General features: G+C 52.4%; 1 protein-coding gene across 1 annotated transcript; it reads left to right on the top strand.

Moving 5' to 3' along the window:
* The first annotated feature begins 1,369 nt into the window (after positions 1-1,369).
* LOC149360465 (uncharacterized) lies at positions 1,370-3,697 on the top strand. Its single transcript, XM_089569289.1, has one exon. The coding sequence runs from the start codon at positions 1,691-1,693 to the stop codon at positions 3,422-3,424; it is 1,734 nt and encodes a 577-aa protein (XP_089425415.1). The 5' UTR covers positions 1,370-1,690; the 3' UTR covers positions 3,425-3,697.
* The last annotated feature ends 13,142 nt before the right edge of the window (positions 3,698-16,839 follow it).

The raw sequence follows: 16,839 nt of genomic DNA, 5'->3' as shown, positions 1-16,839 counted from the left end.
ACATCTTTATTTGTTCAATATTCTTAGAACATGTGGGTGGGCCGCCTAGTCCGGTAGTCCACTGGCTGCTGCTGCTGCGCTGGCCCTCCCCACCAGCCAGTGTTGACGGTCAGGATCATGGCTGAGCAGAATAGCCTCCCACTGCTCCTCCGAGGGGTTTGGAATGGGGTAAACTAAGAGATTAAATTGGCATGCGCACGCCATACGGTAGAGGTTAGCTACCTCTCCACAGTGTGGGCACTGCGGAGAGTATAGTGTAGGGTACCACTGGTGTAACTTTGCTGGTGTTAGGTGTTGGTTTGTAGTCTCCTAAGGGTGTTCTCTTCTAACTTATTGAGGGATTTGTGTGGTGTTGGGTACTCCTTTCTGGCCGTTCTGTATGGCGCGAGATTGTCAGCATACACTGCTAAACCCATTAGGTCGCGGCACCCTTCATGGTCATCAGGGGGAGACGCCCGGTATAGAAGAGCTCGGGCATGCCTGTGAGCGGCTTCGTTTCCCCCTGGTAGTTCCAGGTGACCGGGAAACCAGATGACTGAGGCTTGGTTGGGTGGATGCTTAGTCAGCAATGACAACCCTGACGTGTGAATTAATCCGTTATTGAGGTTGCGACAGGCATTCTGGGAATTAGTCAGCACAACGGCGTTCGGGTTAGATGCTACAGATAATGCAATAACTGCCTCCTCTGCGTGAGTGGGGTTAGATGTTTTCACCGAGGCGCAGTTCACCATCGACCCTGAAGGCGTTGAGACCACAATAGTCATGACTCCATTCTTTGGTCCTGCTGCGTCAATCAAACCCATCTATCCCCCCCAACCCCAACCCCACCAGAGAGGACTGGGAGGCGGCCCTGCTCGGCTGTCAGGACCTAAAGACCCAAAAGGCCTTGGTTCACCGGACGCGGGCGGCGTTGCTTGCCAATGGGGCCCCGGAATAGGGGCTCCACCTAGTATTGTTTTGTTAGGGGAAAGGGCCAATAGGGCCTACCCCAATCACCTCTCTGTAAATATTTATTGCATTATAAATGTTTTTCACCACCACCATGCATGCGAAGGGTGTTAGTTTGCTTGTCCCATTTCTTCTGCAGGGCTTCCCCGCTTGCTTTCCTCCTCTCGATGTTATATGCGGGATGCATATTCCGCGGAATGGGGTGCACAGTGATGCGTCTTCTCACATCTCGTGGGACCTGAAAAATCAGTAGTTGTCTCACATCTCGGTGGACACCCGAACCGCGCTGTAAGGAAAGGGAGGAAGGTTCGAGTAAAAGAGGAAAGACAGAAAGAGGGCTGGGGAATAATTTCCGGGATTTTAACGTGCCCTGACATCGCACAGCGCACGGACGCGTTTTGTGTTTCGCCTCCATCGAAAAACGGCCGCCATGGCCGGGTTCGAGCTCAGGTATACTCCGGCTGATTAGCAGGTATGAAGAAGAAAACGAAACAACGTGGACAGCGCGCGAGCTCGCGCGTTCGTGGCGAACCCTCGATCGACGCGGGGCCGCCCACCTGATGACCCTGCTGTACGTCATAGTTGCTAGCAGGGTACGACATCCAGGAGTGTACCCCTTACTGTACCAGGCGAGCGTCTTTGCCAGCTCCGTAGGTCCACAGTCGGCTGCGACGTCGCTGCTTCCCTCCTGACCTTCTTCCAAGCACTACCTCTGCGTGCCATCTGCAGAGGGGCGTGAAGGATGGAGCTGCCCGAACTGCCCTACAACGAACCGCAGAATGGGAAGCAACGCGAACGCAGCAGCAGCAGCAGCGAGCAGTCCGCTGCCGAGGATGCTGAGTGGAGGCCTTGCCAGCGCAAAGTGGTCCGACCGGTTAATCCCCAGCGTTCGCAAGCCTCCAAGCTCATGTGGCAGCGCAGAAAAGCTGCCGCGCTGCTGCTTCAGCAGCAGCAGCAACACGATGACGCCGGACCATCGCTAGCACACTGCACCCATGCTCAAGCTGCCACAGTCTTCGCCTCGCAGCATACCGCTGCCTCCATGACAGCACCCGCGGACACAGAGTGTTCAAGTCTGACCCCCGGGAGCAAAGCACTTGCAGACCAGCAGCAATACCCGTTGCTGCCAACGAGAAGACGCCGGCTTCAAAACAAGGTGACCGCCGTTGAGAGACCTTGCTTCGCGAACGCTACACTCCGGTCATCACCTGTTGAAAAGACTTTGGACACAGAGGATGGCAGTCCTAAAAGTAAGCAGTCCACTTTACTTGGGTTTAGAGATTCTTGCCACGTTACCTGGGCAAGTAGTGCCGGAAGTCGTTCTTGTAGCGCCAAAACAGTGGAGGTACCGCTTAGTCAACCGCTTTTCCGTGTACGAAGTCAAGGACTGCAGCGAACATACCGCCCCAAGATGCTCACGAGGATGCAGTTGTCCACGTTTGAGCAGTCAGATGAGGAATGCGCCACGGCTGAGTCAACGTCTAACGGGGCAGAGCTGCCAGCCGAGAAGCCACTGATGGACTTATTGGAAGCAAAGCCCAGGTCGCAACCGAGGCTGTTAGAAGCTACACATGCAAAGTTCTACGAAACTATGCAGCGATATTCTGCATCCCCATACGGCACGTGCAAACAGGAAGCAGAACTACGCGGACGTGAAGTGACGAGAAAAGAACGGCTCCTGTTCTGGCGAGGCAACTACTACACCGAAAGCGAAGCGCTGGCGCAAGGGCTACCTGTGCCAAGCTATCTTCGTTCCGGCAGCGAAGCTCTGCCCTCGCAACAGCAGGCGCCGACGCACTCGATGCAAGAAAACACTCTTAACTCCATACAACATGCCAATCAGAGTGACAGCTCCACAGAACCCGCCTCAGCTTGTTCTGCACCACCTGCATTCAAACTGCCACCGAAGCTGCGCATGAAGCCCTACAGGGATAGGCTCCTGGGACGCGCCATGCCAGAGACCAACGAGGATAAGCTCCCAGCCAGCCCTCAACCATCCATTTTAAAATGGAAGCTAGGTATTAAGCGTATGATGGAAGCCAAAGGGGGCCGTGACATTTTCAGTAGTGCTGCCAAGCTCCAGACTTCTGTGAAATCTGAACCTATCAACTGCAAGCTGCCAACAGTGGATATGGCCTGGAAGCGCGCTTGCTCCTTACAGCAGCAGGCATCACTAGGCTCGACGCGTGGAAGTACTCGCAGCTCTCCACAACGTGTGAGTCAGAGTGACCGGGGCCCACAGTGCGTCTTAGCCAAACCATCGTCCCCTGCATACAAACTGCCATCCAAGCTGTGCTTGAAGCCTTACAGAGATGAGCACGTTGGACACACAATGCCAGCCGAGGTAGAAAGCAACCAGAACAGGCTCTCAGAAAGCTTTGCCCCCGCCTATTTGAAGGCACAAGTTAGAAATGCCCAATTAGCAAGCAACGCAGGCAGTGGTAATTCCAAGAGCGTGGCCAACCTCCTGACTTGACATCGTGGGTAGCCTATAGGCCTGCTAGCAACACCGCCGCATCTGGCCACTACTGGGACTTAGCACAAGGAGCATCTACCGTAACCACACTCACGTTCCAAACGCAAGTGGTAGGAAGAATGCCAACAGCTGGACGTTAGGTTTTCTAGGTTTTTCAAATACTTTGTGTGTGAAGCGTGCTTGTTATTGCAGACTTTTGCGTTGTTGCTGTAGTTATCATTTCTGGAATGCGTGTGCCACTGTAGACCACTTAATAAATACTAGCTGGAGGGTGTGACCATAGCGTGTCGGGCTGTATCGAAGTCTTGCTATTGACATCAATACGGAACACTATCATAAGCACGGCCGAGCTGGTACGGGCAGTGGATCTTCAAGCTTTTCACCAATCTGATTCTTTCTCTATGTTATCGTCTTAAGCGCTAGTCTTGCGTTTATATCATTCAGAACCAACTAGCCTAGATTTCTGCTTTGACTGCTTTTCTAAAACCACAGAGTGATAACAATCTTAAGCGCTAGTCTTGCGTTTATATGATTCACAACCAACTAGCCTAGATTTCTGCTTTGACTGCTTTTCTAAAACTACAGAGTAATAACAATCTTAAGCGCTAGTCTTGCGTTTATATGATTCACAACCAACTAGCCTAGATTTCTGCTTTGACTGCTTTTATAAAACTACAGAGTGATAACAAGCAATACGACGTCCTGAGAATCAGCCGACGCCATTGGCTGGAGGTGCTCCTTTGGAGGCATTTGTCCACGCCCGCGAACTGCCACTTGTGAATAGAAAAGCTAAATCGAATGCCCCTTTAACATGGCACTTGGTGACGGTAAAGCTCTACAGGAAAAGCAGAACACAGCATCTTTTTAGGTGCCTTACTCAAGCAAGAACTCCTCGTATCACCCTGAGAAAAACTTTTCATGTTAGTTTCTCACTGAGACGGTCGGTAGGCATCGAGGTCAGGTTGAAATGGCCCTCGCATAATTGCAGGACGTCTTTTAGATTCGCAGGTATGCAATAGTCGTGATGGGTCGTCATCAGACGCACCGTTGATTGGTCTTGTTTGAGAGCTGCGGGGCTCTTGGGCGTGTTCATGATTAGTTTCCTCTCGGCAGCATTCATCCTTCCAAGAACACGGTGGGCATGTTGAGCTTTCCAGCGGTTGCTCAGTGTGTGGGTCACCTGACGGCCTGCAGCATGAAAACACCGTCAGCGGGGCCCTATCAAGATGGCAGAGGATGTGTTCTAGACAGCGTCGAATGCAGATGGCATATTTGACACTGGACACTGTAGAATTGCCCACAGCGAAATGTTCTCACTTTCCTGTGTCATGCGGCACCCTACTATATATAATTCATGTGAAACCGAATTTTCGAGTACAGACAACAAACCTTTCACTGCTCGGCGTTTGTGGTTCTACTGAACCGTTTTCTATGAACCAGTTTTGGTTTATTTTTGTTACTGAAGCAACACTACGCTAGGTGTGAGCGATTTCGTGGAGCCCAGGAGAGCCCCAACTGCGCATGCGCGAGTGACTTCAGAGCAGCGCGGAGCCGCCGCCGACTCCTCCGCTGCGCGCGTGACTCAGAGGTGCCGTCGCCGCTGTGCCAGAAGTGCATTCTCCAGAAGTGACGCCACACGGCGCAGAGCTGCGGCGCTGGGGCCACCGCCGGCTCCTCCGCTACGCGGGTGACGCAGAGGTGCTGCCGCCGCTGCGATTGCCGCGCCGTTGCTTCCGCAATTCTACTCGGGGTGGCCATTGGTCAAACCACAGCCACTTTTTGGTTATCTTCGTTTTATTTCGAAAGCAATACTGCTTGCACTTTTCTGCCATCGATGGAGGTTCATCCTTCGCTCCGGCGCAGCTGCGGCACGCTACCACGTGACCACGTGACGTCGCAACAAGAGGAGAGCTGGGGGCCCAACTCGTCTCATCCATGGAGGCTCATCCTTCGCTCCGGCGCAGCTGCCGAGTGAGGGCGCTCGCTAGACTGGGATAAAACGGGGCTGCGGCTGTGCTCCTCGCAGTGCTGTGCTGTCAGAGGATGCGTACAAGGCGAGGCTGGAACGGTGGGCCGCGGCCAAGCGACGGCGCCGTGCCGAAGAAACATACGTAGAAAGGGAACAATGGTTGGCGAAGGAACGTGCGTATGCTGCAGAATGGCGAGCACGCCGGCTTGCTGCGGGTGCATCTACAAGTTCAGAGTCAAAAGCCATTTCTTTACGGATCACCAAAGCGTGTTCATCGGAATAAATAAAGCACATTTACAGTAGACCCATGTTGTGTCCAGAGTGAGTCCGTACAGGTAACTATATTAGCAGAACCAAGTCGTGACCAGAGTTGCACTATACGGGAAACCATGTCCAACTACCAGCAGGACCAAGCGCAGCCAGGTGTTATTGCTTTCGCAATCAGCCAGGCTTAACCAAGCTAAGCCTTCAGCCAATTTTTTTTTATGGATTCCGCCTTTATTCCCCAAATGCTGATTCAATAGAGGTCCGAGTGAAGCACTCGGACACTCAGTTCGAATAGCTGTATGGAGCGAGACTACAGCCTAAGAGACCTATGCTATATGCAAAGTGAAATCGCCTGACACCACCCGCACCGCAACGGTGCACGACGAACGGTTGCGCCGCTACTTTAATACGAAAATTGTTTTTTTGTGGAAAGTGGGCAGTAACTGTCTCACAACTCGGGGGACACCTCAACCGCGCTTCAAAGGGAAAAGGTAAAGAATCTGGTTATTGCACCATCAGGTGAAATTCGTATCATGCCTTTGAACGTATTCGTCGACTTGTATGTGGAAAATGTTGCAGATTATAGGTCTAGTGAACTATAGCTGACTGGCACCTGATTTCTGTAGCATCCGGAATGATTCTTGTGGAACCATTGTTTTTAGCCGCCGCGGTGGCTTAGTGGTCACGGCGCTCGGCTGCTGACCCGAAAGACGCGGGTTCGATCCCGGCCGCGGCGGTCGAATTTCGATGGAGGCGAAATTCTAGAGGCCCGTGTACTGTGCGATGTCAGTGCACGTTAAAGCACCCCACGTGGTCCAATTTGCGGAGCCCATCCCAGCTGCGCGCTCTGGACGCGTACCAAGGCGTCAATAGGCGGTACTACCTTTCGAAACGGGCTGGATTTGAGCATAGGACGCTGCAGTCGTGGGATATGATCGCCTTTCCCGATTTAATAGCCGCCTTGGCTTTGGCAGCCGCTTCTGTAGCGTAGAAAACGCAGCTCGGGTGCTCTAGACAAGTGTTTTGACCTCCGTGCCATGTACTACCCCTTCGCACGATGATGGAAAGTAGCAAAGCGGAAAGTTGGGCAAGTTGGATTACGTTCATGATGTAAAAAATAGCGCACAGGGAACACAAGGGACGGAAAGTAAACGACGCAGACAAGCGCTAACTCGCAACTGAAGTTTATTCGTGAAGAATATCGTGAAGAATGGTATCGCGACGTCCTGCATTAAGGCAGCCATCACCAAATCGTGCATTCACTCCTTCCAAAAGAGCGTCTCTGCTCAGGTGAACAGGCTCAAGGAATCAGGGTATCCCATGCATGTCATCTCGATGACGTGCGGCAAACTAGTGCGTTGGATTAAAAGGGCACAAAAATCCCAAGACGTTGAAAGGGAGCGGCATAAAGTCGGCGTGGTGCCCTACGTGCATAGAATGGCACATGGGTTAAAGAATGTAGGGAGCCGCTACGGCGTCCAGGTGGTTTTTTCCGGGCCAAGCAAGCTGAGCAGTTTATGCTCTCAGATACGGAACAGGCAGGAAGGTGTTGGAGATAAGCGAAAAAAGCGCGGATGCACCGTTAGGCACCGCGCCCCGTTTGTTCCCTGCAGCTTGGGTGTAGTGTACAAACTACCGTTGTCCTGCGGAGCTGTCTATGTAGGACAAACGGGGCGATGCCTCAACGTTAGGCTTGTTGAACACCGTAACTCCCTAAAAGATCATTATGGCAATCTTCCTGAGCATTGCCGGGAATGTAGCAAAAAAGAAGAGCAGAAGGGGAAAATTTGCAAACCGATTTTTTCTAGTACCGTCATACTTTTCAGACATCGAGATCAGCGTGTACGCGAGATAATGGAGGCACACCATATTAGGAAATGTCGGAATCCGTGTATCAGTGAGCCCTCTGTTAACTTGGCAGACTGTGAAATCGATTTTTTAGCCTCAGCGTTGCATTGAATTCCTTTTTTGATAACGGTTTTTTAACTGATCTTCCACAGCGATGAGTGGCGCCTGATGCTTCAATTTCAATTTTTTCCTCTGACTTGGTCTTTCGAGGAGGGACTGTTTGTGGTTGTTTTTGTTTTATGTTTTTAAGTGACTACCTTATATTGCGCGCGTCAGCAATAAACTTCAGTTGCGAGTTAGCGCTTGTCTGCGTCGTTTACTTTTCGTCTCTTGTGTTCCCTGTGCGCTATTTTTTACATCATGATGGAAAATAGTTTGTGCAATCATGCCTAGTCGTAATTCAAGCACAGAACGGCGAATGCAATGCACGTACAAAAGGTTTCAACGAACTTATTCGCGAATTAGCGTTCTTTAAGCCTGCATCACCTCTCGTGTACCCTTTCCCCATCTATTTTTGCGCAGCTCGGACCCCGCCGTCCAGGCAGGAGCCATCGAGCGCGCCGAAGAGGTCGCCGCCAGCTATCAGCTAACGGCCACCTGGCCCTTCTGCTAAGCGTCCAGGAACCCTTCTTTTCCGACAATAAAGTTTTCTCTCTCTCTCTCTGCTCCATCGCAACATAAGCCTATCCTTCAGATTCACAAGGCTGCACTGCAAGCAAAACCACCTCGCTGTTTGATCGCGATCACATTCTGTGAGCTAGCTCCCAGTCAGAGGGACATGCCGTAATGCTTGACACGCCTCAAATGAAACTTGTGAGGATGGTCAGGAATGCAAACAAACAGTCAGTCGCACACATACCTTGTTTCCGTGCGCGTCTACGACGGTGGGTGGTGGTGGTGGTGGTGAAAACTATTAAGAAGGGACAGGAGGTATGTTTGGATCAGCCCGTAAGGGGCCGATCCTTAAAAACACTAGGTGGAGGTCCCTAGTTTGGGACCCCAGTGGCGGTGGCCGCTGCCCGGTCGCGCCCGCTAAGGTTTGTTGGGCCTGTAAGTGGTGGCAGCCGAGCAGGACCGCCTCCCAGTCCTCCCGGGTTGGGGATGGGGGAAATAGCCGGGTTGGAGGGGCAGGCCCACACCATGTGATAGATGTCAGAAGACACCGCTCCACAGTGCGGGCAGCTGCCGCTAAAGGAGGAGTCAAAGTGTTTTAGTGCTGCCGGGCACAGCAATGTATTGGTGAGAAGGCGGAGAAGGAGCCTTTCAGCCGCCTTATTGAGGCCTTTACATGGACGAGGGTAAAGGCGATGACTATATTGACAGTAGGTTGTAATATATTTGAAGGTAAAGACCGGATTAAAATGGGGTTCCTGATCGGGTGAGGAGGAGAAAACAGAACGGCGAGAGAGTTCGCGGGCGACTGCGTCTGCTGCCCCGTTTCCAGCCAACCCCTGATGAGCAGGGGCCAATACACTCGTATAAGGTAACGGTGTGCGGGGTCCGTATCCCGTATGAAATTTTGGTAGATTCGATAGGCTAGGAAGGGAGTGCAGCCTTGTTCGATGTTCCGACAGGCCGTCGGTGATTAAGTATTTTGAATCGGAACGTGAGACCGCGAGAGCAATCGCGACCTCTTCTGCGTGTGCACTGCGGGCTCTGAAGATGAGGCCGTTAACTCTGTTGCTGTTGTAGATACACAGTGCTGCCCGAGGGGCGTTCCGGGAAATGGCGAGATGATGACTACAGGGTTGCAGCAGGGGCTGTTTATGTTTCTGGCATCGGCATGCGTGGGAAGCACTGCGGTTACAGGGCGCGCAGACAGCAGGGCGGGGATGGCCACGCGAACTATGAACAGAAAAATCTGCATGATGAAGGCGAAAGGGTTAGGCTGTGTGGCTGCACAACCACCGAGCCCCCCTAGAGCCCAGGCGATCATCGACCTACGATCCAAGCTGATCACGCTTTCGACGAACGAGGCCATCCCTTCGGTGAGAACTCTGGAACATCACGTTGCCCTGTGTCCCGGAGGAACAAGTGAGCTTCCCATTCTGCTAAAGCGCCATCGCCACCGTAGTCGCCACGGAATTCAATAACATTGAAGCCATCATCGAGGGGAGCACGAAATTGTTGCTAGACCGAGGAATTGGCATCGCACATTTCCGCAATGACCAAGCCGAAGTATTGCCGACTAACTTCAGCGAAGAATACCGGCACGTTAACAAAGGAACGACGATTGTTTTCTTCGACGAAATATCCGACGTACGAGACTCCGCCCTTTCTGATCCATCCGCAGATGATCTGCCTGACCAAGAGAACTCGCCAACTTTCGATATCAGTCCAGCCCTGCCTCGGAACAGACAAGAAGAGATCCGCAATCTGCTTCGAAGCTACAGCGAATGTTTCTCGTCAGCGCCGAAGGTCCGACAAACGACGATTGCCAAGCATCGCATTATAACAGACCAGAACGTCCGACCTCTCCGCCAAAGCCCCTACCGTGTATCGCTGTGAGAACGACAAAGCCATCCGGGACCAAGTGGAAGGAATGCTTCGTGACGACGTCATACAGCCTTCAAAAAGCCCCTGGGCTGCATCGGTTGTTCTATGGAGGAAGAAAAACAGCGCCCTTCGATTCTGCGTTGATTACCGACGCTTGAACAATATAAGAAAGAAGGACGTCTACCCCTTTCGCCGCACTGACGACACACTGGACCGGCTCGGCAACGCCAATTATTTCTCATCGATGGACCTCAAGAGCGGCTACTGGCAAATTGAGGTCGACGAAAAAGATCTCGAGAAGACTGCATTCATCACCCCAGACGGCCCGTTCGAGTTCAAGGCGAAGCCGTTTGGTCTCTGTTCCGCATTAGCGACATTTCGGTGAGTAATGGATACAGTGCTAGCAGGCCTCAAGTGGCAGACCTGTCTGGTATATTTAGATGACGTCGTTGTCTTCGCCTCGAACTTTGAAGAGCACCTAAAAAGGCTTCGAACAGTACTAGGGGCAATCAAGTAATCGGACATAACTTTGAAAGCAAGGAAGTGCCACTCTGCCTAAGAGCTGCTGTTTCTAGGCCACATCGTTAGCAAGGAGGGAGTACGCCCAAACCCGCAGAAAACAGCCGCTATCGCACTGTTTCCACCGCCGGCCGGTAAGAAAGCTGCGCGCAGATTTCTGGGACTATGCGCATATTACCGACGATTTGTCAAGAACTTTTCGCCCATCGCCGAGCCTCTGACCCTCCTGACAAAGCAGACGTACCATTTAAATGGAAAGCACCACAAGCGGAAGCTTTCAAGGAACTTCAGTGTCGTTTACAGTCCCCATCGATCCTCGCGCACTTCGATGACAACGTCGAGACTAAAATTCACACCGACGCAACCGGCGTTGGCCTAGGCGCCGTCTTCGTTCAGAAAACTGGCGAACTGGAGAAGGTAATCGCATATGCTAGCTGTTCCCTGTCCAAAGCCGAGACTAACTATTCGACAACTGAGAAGGAGTGCCTTGCCATCATCTGGGCTATATCGAAATTCCGCCCCTACCTGTACGGACGACCGTTCAGTGGTCAGCAACCACCAGGCACTGTGCTGGATTGCCGGTTTGAAGGACCCCTCCGGCCGCCTCTCTCGATGGAGCCTGCGCCTCCAGGAGTTTGACAGCATGTCGTTAACAAAGCCGGACGCAAGCACTCTGCCGCCGACTGCCTGTCACGAGCCCCTGTAGACACACCGTCGCCGGAAGACGATGAGGACGCCTTCCTGGGACCCATCAGCTCCAGCTCATTTGCACAGCAGCAACACTCAGACCCCGACCTAAAACGCCTCATCGAGTACTTGGAAGGCAAGGTTTCTTCACTCCACGCCTCATTCAAGTGAGAATTGTCTTCATTCAGTGTACAGAATGATGTCCTCATGAAAAAGAACTACACAGCGAACAAAACAGCCTACCCCGTTGTTGTACCAGCAAGTCAAGCCTGCGCAAAGTTCTTCAGGCTTCAGATGACGAGCCGACAGCTTGATAACTCAGGTTTTCTCGCACCCTCCGCCGCATTCAAGACAAGTATTACTGGCTCTGACTGTGAAAACTGATGCGTCGTCGGCAAACCTTGGCATGACCACGTGATCACAACGTCACCCCACCGGCGGGCTATAAAAGGAGCTGCCTGAATAAATCGTTCCTTCTTGTTGTGTCATTCCTGCGTGGTGCTATATAACAGTGGCGACGAGATAGCGCGCCGGCGCTAGGCGAACTTACGTGCGCAAGAATGAGTGCCGGGCGGCCACCGGAATTCACGGATGCAGAAGGTACGTGGCCTACGTATCGTGTTCGGCTGGAGGCTTACTTCGAAGCCCATAGCATCGCGGAACCAACGAAGAAGCGAGCGCTGCTCATAGCTTCGCTCACAGACAGTGCGGTGCGAGTGGTGCAGGGGCGGTGTCATCCAAAACAAGTGAATGAGCTGAGTTACGAAGAAGTCGTCCAGCATTTGGAGGACCACTACGCTCCGCAAGTTAACGAGATCGCTGCAAGTTATGCTTTCTTCAGGCGCTCGCAAAAAGACGGGGAGTCTGCCCAGGACTTCATTGCGGAAATTAGGCGGCTGGCGGAGAAGTGCAACTTCGGAACGTCACTGGAGCGCATGTTACGGGACAGAATTGTGTGCGGTGTGCAAGATGAAGACGTCCGGCGACATTTACTGACTCAACGGAAGCTTACACTAGAAGAGGCGGAAGACTTTGTTGTCTCGGCACAGAAAGCCTCCCAGAACGCCAAAAGCATGCACTCTTCAGAGCCAGGAGAGGTACATTTTGCCCGTCAAAAGAGCCGTTTATCGAAGCCGCGCCCAAGGCTGGAGAAGTGCGATACGTGTGGCAGGTGTGGTGGCGAGTCGCACACCGAGGGGGAATGCAAACACCTTCACGCGGTGTGCTACCGGTGCGGCAAACGAGGACACCTGCGCCGAATGTGCCAGTCCAGCACAGGTTTCCTTCGGCACGCATCGCACCCGGGAGGCCAACGACGCCAGGGCTCCTACGCAATGGCAGCAGCAGGGGACACGAGCTCGGACGACAGCGAAGCCCTGTACACTATTGCAGCGGTTCTCCACCAAGAAGCCAGCATCCGCAAGGTTCGGCCAATTTACAAGGACATTAATTGGAATAACGTCCCTCTTACTATGCTGGTGGACACAGGATCACCCGTGAGTGTCATCTCCGTAACGACGTTCCGGAAGTACGAGGCGCTGTGGCCGCCGTTGCGCAAATCACAGCTTAAGCTATCCTGCCTCTTGGGCGAACTTCCAGTTGTCGGGCAGCTCAGTATGACGGCTACATGCGACGGGAAAGGCATTCCGGGTACGGTCATAGTGGTCGACAGCGTCGGACCATCTTTGTGCGGCAGAGACACAATCAAGGCATTCAACGAGGCTGGGGTGGCAATGCTGTCGCGTGTGGTCGCGAGTGTGCAACCAGTCGAGATAAAAGCTCACAGCACGGAACTGCAAGAGCTGCTCAACGAATATGCTGACGTGTTTGCTCCAGGACTCGGCGTATGCAAGGGACCACCGGTGACATTGCAGCTGAAAGAGAATGCGTGTCCAAAGTTTTTTAAGGCCCGTACGGTTCCCTACGCTTTGAGGGACAAGATGTCGGAAGCGCTGGACCAACTGGTTGCGCAAGATGTCCTGGCGCCTGTGAAAACCGCCGAATGGGCAACACCAGTGGTACCCGTTTTAAAGGGCGATGGGTCTCTCCGAGTGTGCGGAGACTTTCGTATGACAGTGAATGCAGCCACAGTGATGGAACAGTACCCGTTGCCTCGAGTGGACGACATTTTTGCTAAGCTAAATGGCGGAGAAGTATTTACGACGTTGGACTTGCGCCAAGCCTACAACCAGCTACCTTTAGACACGGATGCCAAAAAGATAGCAGTGCTGAACACTCAGAAAGGTCTCTTCTGTTTCAACCGATTACCTTTTGGCATAAGTTCTGCTCCAGCTATATTCCAGAGGCGGATGGACGCGCTGCTGGGCGATATTCCAGGAGTGCAGGTGTACCTGGATGATATTATCATCGGTGAAAAAAAGGACGATGTATCAAGGCTGAAGAGGGTGCTGCAGCGCCTGCGGGAGTACGGTCTCCGACTGCACAAGGATAAGTGCAAATTCCGGCAAGACGAAGTCACTTTTCTCGGCCATCGGATCGATGCTAAGGGTCTGCGACCAAAGGACGATAACATCAAGGCTGTTATCGAAGCCCCAGAACCTACTTCAGTGAGTGAGCTGAAAGCTTTTCTCGGACTTGTAAATTATTACGGCAAGTTCTTGCCCAATCTGGCCACTGTGCTGGCTCCGCTGTACGCCCTCCTAGCTAAAGGGGCCAGGTGGGAGTGGAACAAGGAACAAGAAAAAGCTGTTCAGAAAGTTAAGCAGGCAATTGTGGCTTCCAAGTTCCTTGCTCATTTCGACCCGGATAAGCCACTGCGGCTCGAGTGCGATGCGTCACCAGTAGGCATTGGGGCCGTTTTGTCCCACCGTGTGAACGGTGTTGACTACCCCATCGGATTCCGGTCCAGGACACTCACAAAGGCAGAGCGTAACTACTCTCAGTTAGAAAAAGAAGCGCTAGCACTGGTGTTCGGCGTCGCACGGTTCAAGGACTACTTGTATGGACATCGGTTCGTGTTAGTAACCGACCACAAGCCTCTTACTGGTTTATTCAATCCAGGCAAACCAATACCACCGATGGCGGCTGCGAGAATCCAGCGCTGGGCCTTGTTCCTTGGCAACTACAACTACACATTGCAGTACCGCAAGGGCAGCGAGAATTCCAATGCAGACGCCCTCAGTCGCTTGCCATTGCCGGTTACGGAGCCGCGGGATGTCGCTGCCGACGAGTACGTTTTGTATGCCCAGTGTCTTGAGGAAACAGCGGTCGGCGCCCGGGAGGTTGAACAAATGACAAACCGAGACGCCACTCTTCAACAGGTCAAAAGGTGGATTGACGACGGATGGCCACCGTATCTACCGCAGGATCTTGAGCATCTCCGGGCGTACTTCAACAGAAGAACAGAGCTAACCGTGAGCCACAATTTGGTGTACTGGGGACATCGCATTGTTCTACCTATGGCGGCGGCAAAGCGTTTGTTGGGGCTGCTCCATGAGACGCACCCTGGTATGACATCCATGAAAAGCACGGCGAGAACGCTGTTTTGGTACCCGGGTCTGGATTCTGACATAGAGCGACTGGTGAAATCATGCTCTATTTGTGCACAGGCCGCTGCGATGCCACCAGCACAGATACCTTTGGCGTGGCCAGCAACCGGGGAAAGATGGAGCAGACTACACGCAGATTTCGCAGGCCCAATGGACGGACATATGGTATTGGTCGTCGTAGACTCTGAAACAAAATGGATAGAAGCAATTCCAATGAAAATTGCCACATCGCAAACAACGGTGGACGCACTACGGTCAATATTTGCACGTTTCGGCCTTCCAAAAACCTTCGTTTCAGATAACGGTCCACAATTTGTGGGCGCCGTTTTTCGCGAGTTTCTGGCACGAAACAACGTAAAGCAACTCACAACAGCCCCTTATCACCCACAATCGAATGGTTTAGCCGAAAGAGCTGTGCGCACGCTCAAGGAAGGGCTAAAGAAAAACCCTGGAAAAGACCTGGAAATGCGTATAGCTCGGTTTTTGTTCCGATATCGCCGAACGCCTGTTAAGGATGGCAAGTCGCCCGCGGAACACTTATTCGGCTACCAGATAAGAACAAAGATGGACTGCATCACGCCCGGTGAGAAGTCGGCAGAAAGCCAGCCAAGAGTAGGTGCGACTAAAGTGGATGTGGGAGAACCGGTCTGGATGCGCAATTTCGGAGCAGGTCGCAGGTGGATTCCAGGAGTAGTGCATGGTCAACAGGGCTCCAGGATGGTCTCCGTTGACTCGGAGCAAGGTCTTCAGCGGCGGCACTTGGACCAACTGAGACGTCGGACTGAATCAGAAGACAGAGCCCCTGGAGAAGTTGGCAAGCGGGAACCTGCGGACGACGCTCCAACCACGTCGCAAGATAGCCCAGAAGCATCCGGGACGGAAACTGGCCCGCCTGGTTTGCGAAGATCAACCAGACAGCGACGGCCACCTGTACGCTTGTCTCTTTAAGGGGGGAGAGATGATGCGTCGTCGGCAAACCTTGGCATGACCACGTGATCACAACGTCACCCCACCGGCGGGCTATAAAAGGAGCTGCCTGAATAAATCGTTCCTTGTTGTGTCATTCCTGCGTGGTGCTATATAACAAAAACCTGCCGACATTGTCAGCGACGAAAGACCACTCCCGCCCGACCAGCAGGATTTCTAAACCCCATTGAACCCCCAGGCCACCGTGGTGGCTCACTGGTTATGGTGCTTGGCTGCTGACCCAAAAGACGCGGGTTCCCGCGGCGGTCGAATTTTGATGGAGGGGAAATTCTAGAGGCCCGTCTACTGTGCGATGTCAGTGCACGTTAAAGAACCCCAGGTGGTCGAAATTTCCGGAGCCCTCCACTACGGCGTCCCTCATAGCCCGAGTAGCTTTGGGATGTTAAACCCCATAAACCAATCTATATTAAACGGCTTGCAAAACATCATATGAACAGCAGTAGGAAGCCACATGATTTCATCCAAATCTTTTACAATGGCTGCAACGTACAAAAGGTGTAAAAATGCGTGTTCAGGGCTTTGTCAGCTGTAGCAGGGCACCTTTTATTAGTCGCTCCCCTGCCATGACTTACAGTCGGGGACAAAAGTCTCCGGACCACGTGTTCCTCTAACGAAGCCGGTAGCTCTGCTATTATTCGGCGGCTGGAGACCATACTTGTGGAGGTAAAAGTTCAATTTTTGTTCTTTCATCTCCACAAGTGTGGTCTCCAGCCACTGTCCGATAGCAGAGCTATAAGCTTCGTTTGAGGAGCACGTGGTCCGGAGACTTTTGTCCCCGACTGTACATATGTGGTGGTAAGAGCAAACTACATTATTACACTATATAAGTAAAACATTCACAGGCGTCTCGCTGTAGCCTGGAAATGAGGCGGACAAGGGATATCCTGTTCACCTCCTTTGAACATTTACGAGCTCTTAGCTCATCTAAGGTGGAACACCTTATAAATATCGAAAGTGAACTCTTCGATAGTTCATCACAAAGTACTGTAAAGCTAATAGGCAGGCAAAGTGATTCTGTTAAAGTTTATATAATGCATCCGTGCAGTTTGGACTCAAAACCGTGTTCCATCATCTATCTACAACGCACAAGTGTACATGCAGCATTTGTCCAGGGTAATGAACAACTTATTCAC

Source organism: Amblyomma mixtum, chromosome 2, assembly GCF_055824585.1.
Source record: "Amblyomma mixtum isolate Tamu chromosome 2, ASM5582458v1, whole genome shotgun sequence".
NCBI classification, from domain to species: domain Eukaryota; kingdom Metazoa; phylum Arthropoda; class Arachnida; order Ixodida; family Ixodidae; genus Amblyomma; species Amblyomma mixtum.
This window is presented reverse-complemented; position numbering and strand designations above follow the sequence as displayed.